General features: G+C 43.5%; 1 protein-coding gene across 1 annotated transcript in view; it reads right to left on the reverse strand.

Annotated features, from left to right (window-relative positions):
• Positions 1-21,421, reverse strand: part of LOC8027855 (peptidase M20 domain-containing protein 2) — a 32,785-nt gene extending 11,364 nt beyond the window's left edge. Inside the window, exons 1-5 of the mRNA XM_040501926.2 lie at positions 21,214-21,421; positions 12,235-12,386; positions 4,947-5,096; positions 2,535-2,676; positions 329-574 (exon numbers count right to left, since the gene is read on the reverse strand). Coding sequence (XP_040357860.2) covers positions 329-574; positions 2,535-2,676; positions 4,947-5,096; positions 12,235-12,386; positions 21,214-21,421 — 898 coding nt within the window. The remainder of the gene's footprint in view (positions 1-328; positions 575-2,534; positions 2,677-4,946; positions 5,097-12,234; positions 12,387-21,213) is intronic.
• Positions 21,422-22,728: the final 1,307 nt, after the last annotated feature.

Raw genomic sequence — 22,728 nt, forward strand, 5'->3', positions numbered from 1 at the left:
CGAGAAGCAGACGACTTGGTCTCCGCATAGTGACCACGTTTGGAAATGGAAGAGGTGGGAGAAAGGAGGGAAAGGCGCTGGCCTATATTTTCTTTCACTTTAAGTCCAGTCGCAGCCGACGCTACGAATTGATGGGGCCAATCAGGCAGCCTCAAAAGTCATAGTGTTCGTTTTATCATCGCTGGGCCAATGATGTGCGAAGAAGGCCTAGTGACTTGTGCTTTTGACGCTGCTTGAGTGGTCCTATTACCTCGTATCGGCGGTTGCGTCTGAACTTAAGGTGAAACGAAGTACGGGTGGCGTCGATGAATGAGTACGATCAACTTACCAAACTTTTGCGCGTACTCTTGGTAGATCTTCCCCATTGTTCTGTTTTGATTGAGAGCCTCGATCAAAGGCGACTGGTCTCGAATGGCAATGGAACAGCCAGTAGCTTCCGCAGACGATCGGAGGCAACGCTCCAGCTTTGTCCTCAACGACTTAAGCTCGTGATTTTCTGGGGCTCTGATAACGAATTCCATTTTTGACTCCGCTGGTAAGATATTGGCCAACTTTCCGCCGTCTGTTATGATACCTGGACGGAAAGAAGGGATAGCATTGAAAGGCACCAGACTGACATCACGGGGATGTTACATGTAGTCAGGAAGCCCAATGTCACGAGTGTATGTTGGACAAAAAATCCCGATTTCGGTTCTTTCCAACTTAATCCCCCCCCCCCCCAAAAAAAAAAAAAAAACTAAAAATAAAATAAGAACTTTTTAGCGTTATAAAACAAAGCACTCAGGAATGGAACTGTTTATATTGGCAAAGGTTGATTCGAGCATTTCGTTTTCGTTCACGAAGTATCGGTTCTAGATAATGATAGAGAGTGATACTGTATTGAAAGCAGAAAACGTACGCAGCCTCTCAGAGTCCTATTTATTTTATAAAGATTGCATTTCATTTACCTCTTTTAATTTCTCAACTTTTATTATAATATATTTCATCTCCAGCCATTCTATTCTTTATAGTGACATTTCGACTTGCGATTTCATCTAGGTGCAAACCATAATTGAGCAAACATCTGACTCTTGAAAGCCTGCACTTCTGACTGGTAACTGAAGAATCTGGAAAGTTTAATGCGGCGAACTTGTGCCCAAAAAAAAAAAAGGAAACAGAAGATAAGAACAGAGCGCCGTTGGCGTCGAGGTCGGCGTAACAGCAGAGTCGAACGCTGGGGCGAGACTGACTCCGGCTCGCGTATTTCTCTGGAAAATTCGGCCTAGAACGCTCGGCTCGTAAAACATTCGTAACTGGATAGGACGAGAAGGTTCTCGAACTTACGAGAACGCCAAGTAGAAATAATAAATAAAAAAAAAAAAGATTGGAATCGAACCCGGATCCTTCGCGCGACAGCCAAGGACGCTAACCACTCGGCCACGCACGCGCTCACTTGGCATCGCGCGTGGCAATATGCTAAATGGTGGGTTTATACAAGTAACCTGACTAAAAACAAGAAAATATACAAGCATGTTTTATCTCGTTCATTCTGAAATTTTATATCCGTTTTGTATAGAGGCAAACATATAATATGCCTTTTTAAAGATGCTGAAATTATATTTTATTTATTCGTTCGTTTGTACCCGTATCCTGACGGTACAGCATAATCAACGTTTAAAACCATCTGGGTTGTACTAGTTAGGGTTTTTGAACCGCTCTGCGGTAAAGAATCTAACGATATCATACATAATGAGTTTCGGACACGTGATTATGTATCTTTGATGCGAGGAGGCCCTTGCGATGCAGGTTGAAATCTACTTCCTGCCGAATGTTTTGGATATGTGAATTGCAGTTAATCGTATAGTCTCCAAACGAGATATTGTCATCTAAGTTCCGCAGCAGATTTAGTTCTTTGAAAGGTGATGTCGTCGTTATAGCATATATATATAGGTGATTAAAATGATCCGCACTTAGGTTGTAGAATTTATTTTCCTCAAAACGATGTCTTAACACAAACCTGTAATTGATTATTGCGTAGACAAAGCCTTGGTTGATTTGCGCAATTTTTTTATAATTTATCCCATCATCCACTCTCACTTGTGTATCTGACAGAATCAATTCACATGGACGCCCATTGTCGTCGTCAACGACGCAAACTGGCGTCCGGCTCCTTCTTTACGGCTGACATTTGTGCCTGCTTCCTCGAATATCTCTATTCATTCGAACATCCTTCTTTGGGACAAAACAGTTCCTTTATATTGTGCACAAAGTGTTTGATAAATATCGGCCCCAGTTACACCCTCAGACCACAAAGACAACGGCTCCCCCCCCCCCCCCCCCCCCCACACACACACACAGAAACACTTGTGAAAATTACAAGTCGGTCAGCCAGTGTTTTGTGCACTGCGCAGCTATAACCGGAAAGACAGCGACTTCGTACTAAAAGCGCTGTTAAACCAGTGCGGCCAACACAACTCTTAAGATAACCATAGGGGCGAATAATTGTTTTGGTACACTGGTATATCTTTTTTAGACTTTGACGCCGCCATTCTCACCTGAAATTCTCATGTCTGGCTTCATCTGCTGCCTGAGCAAACCAACGTTCACGTAAGCACCAACCGCGGCGTCCAGGGCATTAACTCCATCCCATGGCTTTATACCGGCATGAGACGGTCGCCCTTCGTATTCAACACCAATCTTAAAAGAGAAGATTGTATTTCCGTCACATAATTTGTGAGTCTATTGTATGGCTTATTTTTTTTTTTCAGAGAGAGTGAGCACTTTTTTTTTTATAAGAACCATATCTACGCCTTTTCTAAAACTGTATTCGTAAGGGACATTCAGCCTGTGCGCCCTCTTGGACAGTTCTTGGCGAAACGCTGCAAAAATTTGTTTGAAGCGAACTGCAGAACTTATTATATTTTCCGAAAAAATTATAGCCGACAATATTACAATATCATTTAACACAAATAAAAACCTATACTGTAAACGACTTCATTTTCGGGAGGACCTAATTTTCGCGAATCGCCTACTATTCGGGAAAAATAGGTCCCGCGCACAATTCCGCTAAAATGTAAACACATTGGAATCTATATTAAGATCCCACCGCGTCGTGTTTCAAAACTTCAGCTTTACTGAAATTGCGAAATATTGAGCCCGCAAAAAAAAAGTCGTTTACAGTATATATTTTTAGTGCATATTTCGACCAATTTTTGCAAGATGTTCTACGGGTCACCTTTGCAATATATTACATTTGTGCGCATCATAATAAAAAAAAAAGAACGTAATATTTCCGAGGATTTTTAATAACCTCTGGCGTATAGCACGCATCTAAATTACTTTGTCATGGTTTGCATACATATTTTTTCTTCAAAAGATAAAATGTCCAGTGGTGACATTCATGAGCCCACAAAATATTTCCCAGAAAGTTTTGTGGCCATAACAATAATCTAATGTTTCAAAAGGACCTATATATTGCCGCGCGCAGGGCTGAGAAAGCAACGCTCGATCACGGACCTCTAGAAAGTTCTCGTTTATTCTTGTACCAGATGTAACTTCTATCGTTTATCCCTGCTTTTGTTGTTCTAGAAAGTGCGTGTTCATTCTCGCTCCGAGTGCGCTACGCTCGAACTTTCTCCGCCGAATCTTCCAGATATTAGCGAGTTTTAGTAGACCGTGTTTCCCGCTCCGCTAAGCCCCTCCGCTACCCGGAACTCTACAGCCAAGGCCATCGGCGCGCAGGCGCAGTGGCGGATTCCTCGTAGCGGAGGGCTAGCGGAGCGGGAAACACGGTCTACTAAAACTCCCTAGTGACTCGCCTTAGATAAGAGGCCGCCCGCGACCTTGTCGAGTCAGTCTCGCCCCAGCGGTCGACTCTGGTGTTACGCCGACTTCGACGCCCGCGACGCTCTGTTATTATCTTTTGTACCATTTTATTTTTGGCACAAGTTCGCCACATTAAACGTTTATTTCTACCTGTTTATTTCTTGTTTTTGGTCACCACCCGGTGACAATATTGTCATTGCGTAGCATCTCACAGACAGCTTCTTGTATTTCCGAGACGCGAGTGTTGGAGATGAGGTTCATTGTAGTCTCGTATTACAAAGTAGCGCCAAATAAGTCTCCGTTCATCCTCCCCAAAAGCGTGTGTTATAAACAAATAATTCTTACTTCGAAAGAAGATACAAAGATAAAAGGTTTTGAAGGACGTCGGTATGTGACCGGCCTTGTAAGCATTCCTAAAAAAAAACAAAAAAAAAACAATTTACATAGGTAACCTGAGTTGTCTTTTTTATATTTCAAGCTTTCCTTATTAAACATAAAATGTGGCGTTCATCGCCCACGACAATGAATGAACACCATTAGCGATGTCGGTCGAATGTGTTAGCCATTATCAATATATTATCAACGATATGAGTTTTTTTTTGTTTGTTTCTTAACATGAGTGTCATCTGTTTCAAACGAAAACAGTTCAATCGGTCCAGATTTCAACTCTTTCTTGAAAACAAAAGTAAGCCAGGCTGGAGAGTTTATCTTTTCAGCACTATAGATGTTTGTGTGATGAATCATATAGGGAAGGCCTGTGAACTACCCCCTTTTCATCGATTGAATGTCATTATTCTAGTATTACGACCACTCAAAAATTTTCTCCGAGCCCGACTACGCATTGACTGGGCACGAGGGCCGGTCGAACACTGACGCAGCGGTCGTATCCAATCAGCGTCTGTGCTCGATCTCACTTTGATGACGTCGAAACGCTAGTGCACAGGCTTTGACTATTCTAGGTGGTGTTGGTCACGTGCGAACCCGTCTTAAGAAGAATTCTCTTGGTGGATCTGGAGTGATACAAAAGCACTCCATGCTCGCGCCTTCAGTGCAGTCAAGATGCGAGCGCGCGCTTGTGCGCCCGATAAGATACCGCTCCCAATCCACCGATGGGATCTCCAATTAGTGTAACCGTATATTACCTGCAAAAGGGCATATGTTGAGGCATACGCAGAGTTGGTCCGTGACGGGTGTGCCATCAATGCGATGTCCGCATCATCGAAGGCTCCTCCTCGCAGGAGGTCCACTTTTCCCTGTTGCGCCTCTTCAGCTGGCGTACCGAGGACAACAACCTGAATAGTAGAGAGAGAGTAAATAACATTTGACAGCGAGCTCTATTCCAATAGTCCTATATTGCATAGAACGTAGTTTAAACAGTCATCCATATTTCACAAAATGCACTATATTGGCGCGGAGTGGCGATCCGCTCATAGGAATCTCTTTTTTTAGGCTGAAAGGATAGCGTGGTTCGATGACTGATGTGTCAGCGGCCCCTTCGTGTTTCTGTCTGGCAAGATATAGATTATTAGGCGAAATGGCCGATAGGATGTGCGCAAATTTCAGGGATATTTTTTTTTCGGTATAACGTTGTTACTTTAGCCAAAGGAGAGAAAGAAGAAACATAAGTTTTAAGTCAGCATGGTCAGCACCACTGATCTCTATACACTGGTCAGCCCCCTTGTCCGTCCGTCTGTGTGTCTCCTCCTTTTTTGTCGTTGTCTTTTATGCGCTATTGCTGCTATTATTTTAGGGAGTCGTTCGGGGGTTTGAAGAACAACCTGTTTTAAATGCGAGAGCATTTATTTGCAGAGGAACTTTGGCTTGGGCTTGGTGGCTGCACCATCATGCGGTTCGCTCACAGCCCGCTCGTCTTTGCTCTGCAGGTATTACTCGCTTCTGTCTCCTGCTCGGAGGCACAGTTAACAAACGCCCTTGTCTTTCAGCATCAAGCAAGGGCCAGATGCTGCGACAATCTTTGGAACGACAACGCACATGCCAAGTTTCCTGCTGAAGCACCGGCCACCTACCAGTCATCGTTCAAAAGAGCGTCATTTTTTACGTCACACCAGGAACACGTATTAGCCGCAGCGCAGCACGGACCGCTGCTTGGGCTTGGTGGCTGCGCTACGATACGGTTCGCTCACAGCCCGCTCGTCTTTGCTCTGCACGTGCGTACTTCTATCACTTTGTTTGCAAAAAATAAATTAAAATGTTTGTTTAGTACAGCTGCCGAGCCCAGGGTGCTGTGTTGAAATTGTTTTCGAATGCTCTGAAGTAATTAACTAACCTGATCATCTTGAAAAAAAAAAAAAAAATCTCGGACTCTACAGCGAAACTCGTACGACCCGCAGTACTAGTTCCCAGTGTACCGCGCTTTTTTTTTTCAAAGTCCTTGCGGCTTCAGCTAAAATTGACGCTGGACAAGACGCTCTGATTATAAAACTTCAATCAATTGAAACTGGCATATTGGTGACGAACGGAAAGAAACTGTGACCTCTCAAATACGATGGCTCCAGCAAAATCAGAGCCTTGCACCCTTCCTGCTTTCCGTGATGATGTTCGCAGTATCAATTCGATGACTGTCAAGACTGCACACAAACTTGCAGATTTGACGGCGCGTGTTGCTGATGCTGAAAATCGATCTTGTCGAAACAATATCATTCTTTGAACCTTGGAAGGAATGGGAGCACCTTATTGCTAAACACTGCTCTCGGCCTCTTGATATACAGATTGATCCAAACTCTATCGAGCGCTCTCATTGCATTGGCAAACTTTGTCAAGGAAATAATAGACCTGTAATCATCTTATTTGCATCCTTCAAAATAAGAAAACATATTCCGTCAAAGGGATTCAGATATAAGAGCACTCATTAGAGCGTGAGTGAAAACTTTTCACCTAAAACCCATCTGGCCCGCAGACAAATCATATATTTTGCTTGCTCACACCACCTCTTTTCAACTCCGGTACAATCACCTCGCCATTGGAAACTCGCATTATATTTTTGACTCAAGTTAAAAAGTTCAATCAATAGCAAAAATTATCAGTACCTCAATTCTCAACTACTGTTAAGGCGACTACAAACCAGAGCCCCCTCAACCTATCTTTTCTTATTACTACTATTCGAAGCATTATTCCGAAACCCGAAAAAGTATGTAGTCTAATTTCCTCTACAGACTGTTGCAATGTCGTCCTCACAGGAACATGGCATTTCTCTTGTATTGACGATGCAGAGGAACTTCCGGGTTCTTCCGGAAACAAACTTTTCCGTATAGACAGAACAATCAGTAGGGGTTGTGAGAAGGGGAGGGGGGGGGGTTAATAGTTAAAGAGCATATCGCCTGCACCCTTATCAATATATGCCATCTTCCTTGAAATTTTCTGGTTACGTTGCATCTATGCTACTTCCGCCATCCTCGTTGGGGTATGCTGCCGCCCTCCTAGCAGTGACATATTCTTCCCATCATACGTCAATGAGTGCCTAAACTTTTTACTAACAAATTTCCTTCGTCCAAGTTTTTGCTCTTTGGAGACTTGAACCATTCAGGTATTCAGTGGTCAGATGTATCGATACTATCAGCCGCCTACCCAACCAAAATGTCTTGGATTCATTGACGTTTGTCATAATTTCAATTCTCGCAGGTCGTCAATGGGCCGCTAGAACTACAACGCATTCATCCAACATACTCGATCTGATCTTGACATCTGAGCCTGATAGCTTAACATCTATCACAATTCTTCGCGAAATCACTCTGATCACAAAGTAATTCACTCCATCTATAACTTTCCTCTTTCGCGCCACCTATAACTCTACGAAAATTGTGATTATAGTAACGCGGAATGGGATGGAGGGGGGGGGGGGGGGGGGGGGAGTGTACTTTCCTTGCATTGTTTGAAAAGGATTTTGGGAATTTTTTGTTAACAAAAAAGTAAAATCTTCGCAAATAAAATACGGCAACTTGTCGAGCAACAAATACCATCGATAGGCATACAAAGTAATTCATCTCCAACATGGTTTAACACCAAACTAAAGCGCTTGAATAATAAAAAGATGCGTGCATTAGGAAGGCTACGATGTCGGGATCAGCTCAATCATGGGACTTGTATCACCAAATAGAGAACGTTTACATACATGATACCAAAAATACAACACTATTTTTTTAATGCGCTAGCATTAGAACGCTCATTTTGGCGATATCCCGGCGGTGTCTTTCGTTCACCAGCTACAGAGAGAGAGGGAGGAGGAGGGAGAGAGGGTAACGCGTACAACGCTCCCATTGGTCCGAAGCGCTGACGTCAGCACACGCCAAACTCTCCCCTTCCTTCTCTCTCTCTCCCCGTAGCTGACAAACTGAAAGACACCGCCGGGTTTTCGTCAAAACGAGTCCTTTGGTTTCGTCACAATCACGCGCACAGCTGGCGCGGAGCCGGAGAGGAGGAGGCGCCGCGCAACACCCCCTTGATAACAAAGCCTTAGTACTCAATAAGATCGCGTCATATGAGAAAACGAACGCAGGACACAGATCGGAAAAGAGTGCCGCGTCTACGCTCGGCTTTGAGTCAAAGTTTGAGCCAAACGTAAACGTAATCGTCGTGTCCAATCTGGGAAGCGTTTGCCTTTTCTCATGACGCCATCTCATTCAGCACTACGGCTTTGTTATCAAGGGGCTGTTGTGCCGCGGCGCGGTGGAATGAGAGCACAGTGGCTTCACTAGGGTCATCGGCACGAGGTGGGCGGCAGCCCACCTCGATCCCCCTCCCCTCCCCTCTCGTGGCCCGCCTTTCCCTGCCCAGCTGCACCCCTGAGCGCTGCACCTGGGGCGGTTCACCCTCCACATCCCACCCTTGTGACACCACCGTGCCCACATGCACAATTGCCGCTCTGCCGTCGGCGGTTGTTCTTCGCTCTGGGTTTCCGTAGTAGCGGTGCATGGGCTGTTGTGTGTGTGTGTAGTTAAAGCGATGGATGTGGCTCACTCCACGAGTGGTATGGTTGCAGTTACTTCTCCGACAGGTATAGATGCGGTTCTTTCCACGAGTGATATGGGAGGACCGTATCTAAGGGCGTCGACGCACTCTGACAGGCAGAGAGTACAGAAAAGGTTTTCAAATATTACAGGAGCATCCAGTGGAGGACTCTTGTTGAATCCGTTAGCATAACCCTTAAAAGACGCCACACAAGTAACCCGCTTTGGGAAACGCTAACACTCACCCCATAACAAGGCCATAAAGAGGCAGCAAAAAATAGAGGAAGCAAAAGAGAAAGTCTAAAGAAAAAAGTGAAGAGGTCAGCGTCAGCGTTTCCCATAGGGGAACGTGTATGGCGTTTCTAAAGGTCATGCTAACGCCAAACACACCCCGCTACAGGGCACCTATCGTCTGCGTCGCTGCCCGCCGTAGACAATGGCAAAATTCTTAGCCTTATTTTTTAAAGAAAGAGAGCTAAGTTTTGTAATTTTACAAGAAAACCCGACCTGGGAAATAGACCTTTGACGAAAAGTTTAGATTGCTACGTGCAGGCGTCGATTTTAACGGTCTATTTTAGATCGAGCCTGGTGACCTGGATCACCCTATATTAAAGGAAGCAAGTTGAGAGTCAGCGCGGTGTATGTCTTTTCATCTCAGGGTTTTTCTAATTTGTAATTGTTCAGCTGATCCTATTCAATTATGCACGAACTACCTCAAGTCAAACCTGTAGTACAACTTGCGTATCATCCAAAATTATGGAACATATCATCTACTCCCATCCGGCGCGTTTTTTTTTGGAAACTAGTAATTTTTGTTATTTGTCGCAACATGAATCCAGGAAAGGGTTTTCATGCGAAACGCAACTTACCCATAATTTGCATATCAACCTCGGTAACAATATTCAAACAGACGTCATTTTCCTAGATTTCGCTAAAAGCATTTGACAAGGTTCCCCATCGACATCTAATGTTTAAACATTCGTAACTTAGCTTAAGGCCCGTTCACACTCTTGCGACCTCTTAAACCTTGGTTCCTTAAAACTTCTTAAACCAGAGAACACACTGGCGCCATCTATTGGGAAGCAGTGTAAACTCGGCGGTCCGGCATATATTTTTTTTTTTTATTTCTCGCGCATTATCCTTTCTTTTTTGGCTCGAAAAACTTTTGTCAATGTTATAAACGAGCCTTTCTATGAGTATTACGCACATTTGACCTCGGAAATCCCGCAAAACCTTCGCTCTTGTGAAATGCAGTTCCAGGGTCACCGAATAGATGGCGCCACCATGCCAGTGTGTTCCCTTATTCTAAAAACATTTAAGAAGTTTTAAGAGATCTCGTCTCTCTCTCAGTCGTACTCGGTCGCAAGAGTGTGAACGGGCCAATAACCTGGATTGGCAATTTCTTGCAAGATCGGAAACAGTTTGTACACATTGATAACTGCTCCTCTCATTACGCACCCGTCTCCTCCGGCGTGCTCGAGGGCACGGTCTTAGGCCCGATTCTTTTCCTGATTTATATTAGTGACTTGCCTTCTATTTCCTCCCATATCCGCCTGTTTCCCGACGATTGTGATGTGTATCGTGACATTACTAATAAGACAGATCGGGCATTACTTCAAAATGATCTCAACACCGTTCATACATGGGGCCACCTCTGGCAAATGTCTTTAAAAATTAATCAGTGTACGTTATAGTTTCATTCAATGGCCTTTAAACCCACGGACGTATAGCAATGCTCTCAATGGGACCATCACTCCATCAGCATCGAGTTATGAATAGTCAGGGGTACACTTCTATGGCAACCTATCTTAGGCATTCATGTTAACCACGTCATCTTCGAATGTAGTCGGTAAACGTTACGTAAACATGACGTTTACCGAATGTAATCGGTAAACGCAGTCTGAGTTAAATATTACCTCAGATTCGCACCATCGAACCTATAACGTGCAGCCTACAAAACGTTCATTCGACCAAAGCTAGAGTATGCTGCCGTGATCAATATATGCGACCCATGCCAGAGTTACGTTAGTCATCAACAAGAAGAAGTTGAAAATGGCGCAGTCAGGTTCATGTTCTTTAATTATTTATACGAAAGACGTGTCACGGGTTTACGAGCGTGTAGATTTAGATGATCTATCATTTAGACAAAGGTTTTTTTACACTATCACTGTTTCACAAGTTCTATTATCATTTTCAACCAAACGCATAATATATCAGCCCATCTCCACATAACCGCTATCGGACAAGTCATCAATTTAGTGTAGTGCGCCCAAAGACAAAAAAAAAGGAACCTCGTCCGCTTCATTTTTTCCGCGCGCAGCTAAAAAGTAAAATGACCTTCCCCACAGCGTTGTTTCTTTATCTAACCAAATTCACTTCAAAAAGCAGCTGAGCTAAACCATGCTCCCTGCTGCTTCATAGTCAACAAGTGTTCTTACAGTGTGTACATCGGTTTTGTTCGGTTTTATCTGCCCATGTAGCTATCTTGCGTCACCTTTTCTTTATATTGTTCCCGCTTACTTTTTTTCTCACTAACACGAGTGATTTTACCTTGTGTAATGCACTCCCTGAAAGGGTCTATAAAATCCAAGCCAACTGCGACGTTGGCTGGGATTTTGTGTGTGCGTAAGTGAGAACGAGTTAGACCACATAAGAAAAAAAAACCTCTTGGCTTTAAGGGAACGTGGGAAGTTGTTGAGAAGAGCGAACGCATTATAAGAAATGTAGCGCTAATATTAATAATAATGAAACCTTGAGAGAGACATCATAATATAAACACCGCGACAAGCAGAAATAAAATACCGACGACACCAAAGGTGTCGCCTTGTCCTTTATTTCATTTCTTCTTGTTTCAGGGTTTAGATTATGATGTTTCCCAACCAGCCCGCCTGCACACTTTCGCTTCCTTGAGATGGAGTAGTGTAGAAGTGCGAACACACCGTGGGTGCGACTGAGGCATGTGCCAGGAACCACGAGAACGACGCCGATGGGCGCGCAGACAGCACGTGGAGGACACTTCTAATCAGTTCTACTCTGAGCTAATTTCTTCAGGGACGATACCCAGATATTAACTTCTGCTTGATATTTCAGAACAGACAGCCGAAGAGTAGCTAAGCTGGATAAATCGGTTTTCTATGCAACATTTTTTTTTGTACGTCTATAATTAACTAGGAGACTCAAAAACGTTCAGCCTTTCCACTCTGGCGGCGAAGGAAGACCAGCGGAGTTGTACAATTGAAAGTAATGGCCGGCCGCAAAAAAAAGGCTGCCTCCATCTATAAGCGACGGCGGCAACCAGATACGTGGCTTGCCGCCGTCGCTCACAGATGGCGGTAGGTGTCCAGAGTTTGGTGTCTTCATTTCTTTGCGGGAAACACGATCCTTGGGAAACTAGACCTTAACAGCTCCGCTGTAATAAAACACAAAGTCAGACACGGGGAAGCAAAATTTCATACAGTGCACGCACTTTTCCAGTGAGCGATGAATTTTCTTGAAGCACTTGCATCACACCAATGCCGGCAGCCACCGCACACTCGGCGATCAGGTTGTGGCCGCAGGCATGTCCGATTTCAGGAAGGGCATCATATTCGCACATGAAAACGACCACTGGTCCTTTTCCTGGTCATTGGGAAAAATGCTTGTAAAGTAAATGGAAGTCCCCCGACACTGACTGCACGAAGTACGGTAGAAAAAGTAAAACCCTGTTTTTTTTGTCCCGTGTAAATACAATACGCATCACAAAAATCTAAAACTCCGTATAAATCGGCCGCTAGCGGCCGATTTACAAGGAGTTTTGGGTTTTTATACGTATAGAATACGAAAATGTAAGAACATTACGTTACCTGTATGAAAGGTAAAACAGTGAATCAAAACTTTCATGAGCAGAAGTCCACCTAGACCTCATATTCCCCGTACAAAACGTGGCATGCCATTATGAGCATCTGCTAATTGTTTTCCGTAAAAAAACAAAAAAAAACATAAGCATTAAAGAAAATTCGCTCTGGTAACTTTATTTTTGCAAAACTAAATGCGACAGACACCTACAATGTCATTTCTTGGTTTGACCAATGCTGGGCTTAGGTGGGCGTCGGCTCATATAGAAATGTTGTATTACTGTTTCTTGCAGGTAACGTCATTTTCCAAAACATTCGCGTTCTCTCACTGTATAGTGTTACATTCATACGGAGTTTCAGCTTTCTACGCTTCATAGCTTATTAACGCGGGCGCGAAAATCAAGGTTTGGCTTTGTCGCTGCCGTAGCAACGTGACGCAAAGATAAACTTGTCATTTTAGTTGGACATTTTGGTCAGTGACCGCCTAATAAAAAGGCCCGCCTTATTATGCTTTCGTTCTTCGTATCGACTAATGCCGCAGCGGAGCGATAACAAGACTCGCCCTGCCTTTCTTAAGCTGTCACATGACTGTAGCTACCATAGATCCATTCCAACGGATCCGCATTTCGCTCTCAGAAGGAACACATGCCTAAAGAATTAGAGTGTCGATGCGGGCGAGTTGGTCCATCTTCAAGCAATAAACAGCGCGCAAAACAATAAAGACGGGAGGGAAGAAGTACACAGGACAAGATATTAGAGAGTTTTCGTAGATCGTTCCCATGACTCCGATAACGATACCCGATACTCCGCCACCGCCTCCCTTGTGCATGCATAGTATCGTTATCGGGGCTATCGGAGGTATCGGAACGATCTGCTAAAACTCTCTATTAAAAAACAGCGCAAAAATAACGGGACACAGAGTAGAAGAAGGACACAGGACATACGCTGAGTAGAAGTAGGAGACAAAGTAGAAGGACACATATACGTGTCCTTCTTCTACTTTGTGTCCCGTCCTTTTTGCGCTGTTTTCTAATATGTCGTTCAACCAACCAGCCCAGCAAGCTATTCTGTTCAGTACACAGGACGATCGCTGAACAAACAACTAAATATTTGTTGAAAAAAAAAAACGAAGTAAATTACCAAACTACCACTAACGCGGCCAAAAAGGCTACCTTTTTTTTGTGCAAATAAATGGAAGTTTGGTTAAGTAGGTTTGTTTTCCCCCGCTTATTTATTTCGTACGCCTCTTGCTCCCTGGCCTGCCTCTGCGGAGGACAGCGGGGCGCGCTGTTTGTAGGAATGCGCTGCGTGTACGAATGCTTTCGGATTCCTACACGTAAGCAGTCTTAAGGGTCCGTATTTTTGTTTATAAAAGACCTTCAACGATTTCTCTTTCCCTCCTTTCGTTCGTTCTTTTAACAAACTTCGCAGAATCTAAAAATGGTTCGCAACTGCGACGCTTACAATGCCCCCCCCCCCCCCCCCCCCCCGTTTCCTTCCCGCTATGTTATGTACAGCAAGCCTGTACTCCCCCGTCCCGCCATTAAAACGACGTCCCGTCTGTCCGATAAAAACACGACGCCGACTGAAAGGAATTTCGCAGACCACTTTTTATAAATACGACCACAACTGAAAGGAATTTTGTAGACCACTGTAGCGTACGAAATTCCTTTCAGTTCGGGTCGTGTTTATGTCGGACAGGCGGGACGTCGTTTTAATGATAGAGCGAGGGAGTACAGACTCGCTGTACATAACGATTTGAAGGGAGGGGGGGGGGGGCATCTCTCGGGGCATTGTAAAGGCCCGTTCACACACTTCCGTTTAACTCCGACCGACTAAGACAAGACCGATTTTCAAGCCTCGTAGGACGGCTCACGACCAGATGCGGAGCGGTCATATGCCGTTACAGAAGGCTTAAAAAGGCTCGAGGCCCACCTAAGCACTTCTTATGAGTTGTGAATGCAAAAGCATGAACGTCGCTCTTGCGCGCGTTCCCGTGAAGTCGAAGCGCCGCGCTCCGGGGTATGCTCGAGCCGGCCCTCTCTGGAAGGCCCCGCCAGCCAAACGCTTCCTTTTCCCGACGCGCTCTGGCGCGGGCTCGTAGCGCCACGGGGTGGCTCTCCTTGAAACTGACGCGCCTCGGCCAATGGGAGCCTCGTTCCTTGAAACCGTGACACGCGCGCCAGCCATTGGGAGCCCCATCCATCAGATTTTGGCTTCACTCGGAGAGGGGAATTTACCTGCCGTTTGGCTCGGCTTTTTTTGCGCGGCTTCAAAGCTGAGAGCCGTTAGATCGCGGCTTCAGTCAACACCTCCTAGAAGACAAGGCCATAGCGCTCTGAGAGGTTACGTCACAATGGTGGAGGAAGGAAGTCCATGGCGCAACTACGTGAGAATACGCTATCGACGTGAAAAAAAATGTTCCTTGACGAGCGGCGCGGTGGTGTTCGTTCATGCGCGTTTATTCGCCATTAATATACGTTTTAAAGGCGCAGTCTTGTACAATTTATTATATATATATAATATAAACGTAATATACAACGCGCTACCAAGGTTGAGAGTACCAAATTTATATTTATGAGTATCCCCGTAATCGCGGGACTACGTGCAGTTCCGCAGCACCCCACACTTTTCGAAAGGACCGGCTGCGATGCTGCCAACGTTGCATGCTGCCGATGCCACATGGCTCCGATTCTGGTAAATTTACGTTGTGTGTGTGCTGCTGACTGTCTGAAAAGGAACGCTGAGACATCTCAGAAGGGAAGCAAACCGAAAAGAAATCCAGTCGTTGTCGCAGGAAGCGCACACCAGCAAGAGATGGGTCGACAACGTTAAGCCTTTCGTCGCCGCTGCTGTCATGTGTGGTACTTTTGAGACTTGTTTCCCGTCGTATTTCTGTCATCACCGTAGTCTCGGGTAGGTTTTTTTTTTTTTTTTTTTTTTTTGTGTTCGCTTGGATACTACGGCATTTACGTGGATTCGTGAAACAAGTCCTGGCTACGGTTTGAGTGACGTATGACAACTAGCCAACGAAGACTCTGGTCGATTAATCAATAGACCTCTCTCGACAGAGAGAGGCTTCTTTGGCTTCGTGTTCAAATGTGTTCGTCACGAATATTGTGGGACGTATGGATACGATCGACAGGTGAGAAACAACTTATTTACGGGCTTTCTTGGTCATGTAGGACGCAAGTAAAATGCTGCAATCGTTTTTGTTTTAAATCGCATGATAGATTGCAATTTTGTTCTTTGTCGTTATTCGTATGCAGTTGCGTCGACATTTGTAAATAGACAGTGTCTATTTAATCACACAAGAAGTTTGTGTGATTATTGAAAGTGTGTTGTTTGTGGTTCTGTGTTTATTTATAGTAAGGTTATTGTATTGCCTTTACCGCGTTTATACTAGAATCTTAACTATTAAGGTAATAGTATTATTATATACAAAATAAGTTATGTTTTGTTCTAAGGCAGCTCGAGCCCATAGGGAGAGGTAAATTATAGACTAAGTAGTACGTTTAGTACACCTGCCACACGGAAAAGTTAATATATTTTCATTCAGTCATATAGGATTTAATCAGCTCGCGGTCTTGAGTGATTATACCAGCGCCGCAAGCGGATTTGTCGACCCCATAATGTCATTCGATCGAAATTACATTAATTTTGCCATGTGGCCGGGGTATGATGCAAGAATTCAGTGACTGCACGCAATAACGTCGCTTACATGATCGTGAGAAACACTTGCCTTGTCCGCGTTGACTGTATACGTCTACCTGATTTTTAACTGTTCTGTTTTGCTGTTTCCAAATCACTGCGTGTCTCGCCATTTTGTCGAAGTATTTCTGTATAAAATATGCATTCCTACAACAATAATTGCATGACTCAATCACATTTTTCTATAGACGTCTTATACGCATACCTCGTGCCATTTCGTACCGATTATTTAGCGGCGTAATATTTTGCTCGTGTAATAAAATGTTTTCTAGACCCGTTGCTATGTGCACCTTTCATTTTAGCTAATATGACACGCGTATGTGACTAAAAACGCGTTACGACGGTCGATCCACGCGCGTTGCCTTCGCTTCGACGCGCGTCCCCGATAGCCTTCCCTTGCGACGTCACGAGAAGAGCGCTACCGCCTTGTCTTCTAGGAGGTGTTGCTTCAGTTCGCTCCATTGGGAGAGGGGAGTTTAGCTGCCGTTTGCCTTCAAAGCTGATGACGTCAGCTTGCTCCATGCTTTCGCATGAAAACCGGTCTTATCTCAGTCGGTCGTAGTCGAGCGCAACTTTGTGAACGAGCCGTAAGCGTTGCGGTTGCGAACCGCTTTTAGATTTCACGAAGTTTGTGAACAGAGCGAATGAAAACTGGGAGAGAGAAATCGTTGAAACTTAATTTTTTTATTAAAAAAGCGGGTGAAAAGTGTGCGAGCATGCCGTCTGTTTTTCTGCTGGATAATGAATTGTCTTATTCAGATGGCTTCATATAAGATTGCCGATGTGTTAACGGTTTATGGCCTGTTATCGGTATGGTGAACGACAATCTGGCTGAGTGAATGTTTTTTTTTTCAATAAAGTCATTTGTAAGTGACTCCTGTCCTTGTAGTACGTGTTTCTTGTTTCGTTCGTGGTTCAGTTCGTGCTTTTAACCTTTGAAATGGTATGAACCAACTACAACCAACCAGGGATGCGCAGAGGTACTCCAAAAATTATTCGGGAATACAAATCCTGTGATACATGTGTTTTAAGGCCCAAAATACAGGTTCTGAGATACGTTTGTCTTTTATGCAACGGGATATTCCTGAGATACTTCCGCAAAATAAGCGAGAAAGTATTCTGGAATACGGATACAGATACCTATAGACAGACCTTTATTCCCTGTAGGGTGTTACGTAAGCAGGGTGTAGTTCGTAGCGATTGCGAATGGTAAGTTATGCTTGTGTCCCTCTTTTTGTGCTATTTTATGCACTACCCCTAGCTCGAACTCTTTATTTATGGTTAATGCCTAAGACGTGTCACCCCCGTTGAACCACATAGTTACAGAACGGTAAAGACCACGTACCATGCTTGACAAAAGGCTTCTGCCCGAAATGAACCCAGTTTTGCTGTGAGGGAACATCTCCAACTGTCATCTTATATGCTTCTGAGTCGCCCATAGTGTGAGGAGATTCGACAACAGAGCCGTATATCTTTTCTCCTATCAACTCCTTTACGCTGTTCGCTCTGCTCAATTGGAAAGAGTGGAGGGCTTTGTAAGAGGAGCTGATTTTGTTATTCTTGCAAGTAACCTTCTTTACACTACAGCTTTTTTTTATGTTGGTGACTGAGATTGATTATGTTTAGGGTTCTGCGCTTTCGGTTTTTATTTTTTTTTTTTCAAAATTCGGCGTACTTTTTTCGGTGTTAATTTTAAAATTCAAGTTTTGGTTTCTTTCGGTGTATATATATTTTTGAAAAGTTTACTGTGTTTTTGTTTCGGTGAATATGAAAGAAACATCATCGGAACAGATGATCCTAGTAGCTTTCATATTTTTGATCACTCAAAGAATGGTCTTCGCTGCGATTTCCGTCAGAACACACCTCAAAATCGCGGAATTCGCGGGCATAATCTTCAGCGCGCTTCTTTTTCCTTCCCCTTCTGACGACGTGACCGTCTGAGTTGATGACCGTACAGGAACCAGCGGAATGGCAAAACAAATTCATTGTATTTATGTTCTCAACCACAGAGAAGTTTGAGGGAGGATGCTAAGAAAGGTATTAACGACTTTCCCCGATGTCCCCTTAAGTGCATGAAGCGATAAAACCTTATAGTAGCCCACATCTGAACTGTTTATTTAGGACCGGAAACTTGACACACTAAGCCCGATCACAGATAGGACACAGATGTCCCGCGAAGGCCAATCCAAGACCTTTTTTGTTGCATGTTGAACCTTGGAAGAGGGCAATCACGAAGACGTCACACAATGTCGAACCTTACAAAGCCCCCTCTCCCCCCCCCCCCCCCCCGCCCCCCCTTCGACGAGGCCCTAAAAACATACTTTTGTCGTTTTTTCATCGGTTTAAACCGAAAACGCCGAACCTACAAACTTATTTTTTTTTCGGTTAAAGCCGAATTTCCGAAAATGGATTCGGCGTACTTTTATCGTTTTTTTTTATCGGTTTAAACCGAAAACTCCGAACCCTAAATGTTATAAGGCGGGTTCATATTATAAATTCTGAAGCAACTTACACCAAGTCGATGTTTTTATGTTTTAAATTTATCTTAAAAAGTGCAACAAATGTAACGAGATGCCTAAGTCTGGCAAAGTATCGCAATACAAGCGATACATTGTAAACATATTTCACTACTGAGATACTAATGCATTTTTTTCAAATGTATCTCTATACACACATACAGATATTCGAAAGTCTCTCAAAGTTACTATCGCGATACATTTGCATCACGATACTGCCCAGCCCTGCACCCAACCAAAGTTTCATTGCTTCACCTGCCAACGACCATAGAGGAATATAAGATAAATAAGCAGGGTAAAAACGGATGCGTACGCCCAAATTCTCTTTACTTGCACACACACACACACAAAAAAAAAAAGAGATAGCCTACTTGGGTACGTTTGGACACTATGGTGACTTCGCGGTTTTTTTCCTTGGGTGTTTCTTAATAAATATTTAGTTGTCAGTTACGGACAACCAGCCAGTTTTAATGGAGTGAAGGGCTCGTTATCAGGACACGTTTTCTGCGGACACAGCATTTGCTGTACCCGAAGTGGAGGTTTTCCTCCAATAGGCCGTCTGCTTTGGCACGTCTTTTTCTTCTTTTCTTTTTCGTGGGGAAGGTTTCGCTCTTCTTGCGTCTTTGTACAGAGGCTTTCCAAAGACGCCTGCTCACCACGTGGGTCCGTACGGCCACTCACACGCCCTGCTGGCTTTGGTCGAGGCCTGCGTTATTGTCGTCGGTCCCCAATCTCCAGAAAACAAGAGAGGGGAGCAGACGACATAGAAAAGGCGAGTAGGAAAGCCGTGCCGTTTGCGTGGTTGATGTCCTCACCGAAAATGCGCGCACGCTCTGCAAACAGGACAGAGTAGGTGCCGTGCGCGTCGTCTGCTGTCTCCTGTTTGGACTTCCCCTTTAGTGCACCGGCTTGTCTGTGTTTTTTTACGCTCATCGTTGCATTTTTGAACTGTTAAAATATTTCTTTGTGATACTCTTCCTCTAACTTGGTAACGATTCCTCTATCCACACTGTCAATTATAAGGTAAAAGTTCAAAAATGTATGAACCGATGCAATGCAATATTAACTTCTTTTTTTATATATTTCTGTGATCAATTTATTAAGTACGCAGTCAAGAAGGTTTTATGCATCGGGCCTTCTCAGAAATTTGTTTTCTTAAATATTGTTAATGTGATATACGTCGACATTTTTAAATACAAAGCTAGAGAACTCAGGAATTGTGGTTTTAGTTTTGGTTGAATACCTGGAACGATAAAATAATTTATTTTTTGGAATTGCAATGTTTATTACGTAGATGGTACTATCAATGTTAATGACCCATACTAATTCATGACTATCAAACAGATGAGGTTTAAACTATATAAACATTCACAAAAACGTAAATAAGGCGCACTGAAAACGAGGGATTAAAAAAATAGAACAGTGCTAGTTGAAATTTGTGTGGAAAATAAGCGTAGGAAAGCATATACTTTAGTGTAAACCGCTTTAGTAGTCTTCAGAGCTGACATGTAAATTCGAATAAAAGTGACAGGACGACAAGTTATTTTGCATCTTGTTTCGAACGTCCTTGTGTAGCGGTAACCGCATTTCATTTTTAACACATAATAACAAAAAAAAAACAACAATAATTTAACTATATTCAAATTCAAGTGCCAGCACACATAGTTGTAATATAGCCTATACCTCCTTGCTAATATCTGATACTTGATAATTGATTTGTTAAGGACATAGGTTTTATTGAAAGAAAAAAAAAAAGATTGCAAATTGGCCTGCAATCGTGCTGCAACGTGAAACGTTCTTGGTTTAGCGCTACTAACCTCCAAGCATTTCTTCTCGCGCTCTTCCTCCAGGACTCTCCACTCTTTTCCACCCCATTGAGTCCTCTCCACCCGATAGCCCGCTAAATTTAGGTGGGAAAATTATGACGATGTCTTGTACACACAAATTCAGTTTCCTCTCTAAATGTTTCTGCTAAATTTAGCGGGAAAATTCCCGGTTACGCTTTTTTAGGCTGCACTTAATCTGAAAACCTAGCCTATAAACGTTTCACGTTAAAAGCATATTTTTGTTTTGTAAAATATGTGTTTTATTTGTTGGCCTTCGTGCTTGAGACGATTACGCATCTATCGTCTGAGGCATTCCAGTATACAATATCAGTATAAATAACAAAAGCACCGCCGTCTTTTTTTTTTTTAATTTGATATTGCCTTAAAGCCTTCAGAAAGAAGCTTTGAACATTCCTACATCAGGCTAGCAGCTTTTGGAAACTAAATATATTATTTTTTTAAGCCATACACACATTATCATTGAATTAATCGGAAATAAAAAAGTTGGAACAATAATAAATATATTAAACAACATTATAATAAGAGCAAAATATTTTACCCCCGAACTCCGCTCGAAATGCTGTTGGTAAGATATAATTCTTCTGTACTGTAAAACCTTCACATTCCAAGAAATCGGAAATTCGTTTGTGGGCCTTGAATTCTTTCAAAGCAGTCTCGGGGTTGTTCCACAGGTATCGGCCAAGTTCATTAAGAGAATCCGCTTTGTCATCCACAATATCGCTTACAATTTTCATGTAATGAGCCATCTGAAAAAAAAAAGTATATAAATATATTTATGTTGCAATGTTTTTTTAACATACAATGTGTTTAATGTGTCGTTTTTATGAAAGAAATCGCCATGAACAAGCGTCGTGAACGAGCGTCATGAGCAATCGTCATGAACGAGCGTCATGAACGAGAGACACGCTAGGTGCGGTACACAATCCAGCTCCCCCCTAAATTTAGCGCGTAAATTGACGTCGTGGTGACGTCACGTAACCTAAACCCCAATGCAGTTTCCCCGCTAAGTTTAGCGGAGGAAATCGACGTCATGTCACCTGATGTCACGTGACCGAAAAGATAATCCATTTTCTACGCTAAATTTAGTGGGGCAGTTGACGATATGTGACCGACATACCAATCCAGTGACGTCAATTTCCCCTGCTAAATTTAGCGAAGAAATCGACGTCACGTCGCCTGATGTAAGGTGGTCAACAAAATGATTAAAAGAAATAATACAAAAATCCCATTTCTACGCCAAGTTTAGAGGGAAAAAATAGTAAAAACACAAAACATAAAATAATATGAAAGTAAAAAATAAGCGTGCATGGTGTGTATGAGACACGTTCTGTATTGGAATCCCAACACTTTAAAGGAGTATGATCAGCACAAAAGCATGCCGTGCAAATTGGTTGATTAGTCTCAAGACTGGATCAAAACCAGACAGAGTTATCCAGAGAACATGGAATCTTGTCTCCGGGATGAACGTGTCGTTGTAAATCTGGCCAACATCTCTTTGAGTAACAAAATAAAACAGAGCTAAAAAAAAAATACACGGGGTCAAGCAGATTAGAGACACAAACACAGCGCTGCTTGTGTCTCGGAATTTCTTTGTCCGAGAATCTCGAGAACCTGCGTGCCAACAGGCCAAAGGTATGCCCAAATATTAAGTCCTTTGGGCTCGATCATGTCTCCGCGGCGCAAACTATTGGTAGTAAAATTGGGAAGGAGAACGACAAGTCTGCGTTTCAGGCTGAGGCCTTCAGAATATCTAGATTGGTTGATGGGTCTTTTGAGCTTAATGTGAGGAACGAAATACAAAAAAATAGAGCAGGTAAAATATGGACTGCAGTAAAAGAGCTTGGTTTTGTTGAAAACAGATAAGACTAGTAGGTACGCCCACGGTCGGACTGGATACGCGCTATCGCTTCTTCCCTTGCGGCCTTTTCAGTCGCAGAAGAAAGCAGGAGCAGCATCAACGTGGAGGCGCTGCAAGCCAATTCTAGGTTACTCCACAGCGCATGCTCAGAGCGAGCTGCTACCTATTGCATCCCAAGTGCTCAGCAGCGAGGGG

This window comes from Ixodes scapularis, unplaced genomic scaffold (genome assembly GCF_016920785.2).
Source record: "Ixodes scapularis isolate PalLabHiFi unplaced genomic scaffold, ASM1692078v2 PGA_scaffold12__126_contigs__length_90152505, whole genome shotgun sequence".
NCBI lineage: Eukaryota > Metazoa > Arthropoda > Arachnida > Ixodida > Ixodidae > Ixodes > Ixodes scapularis.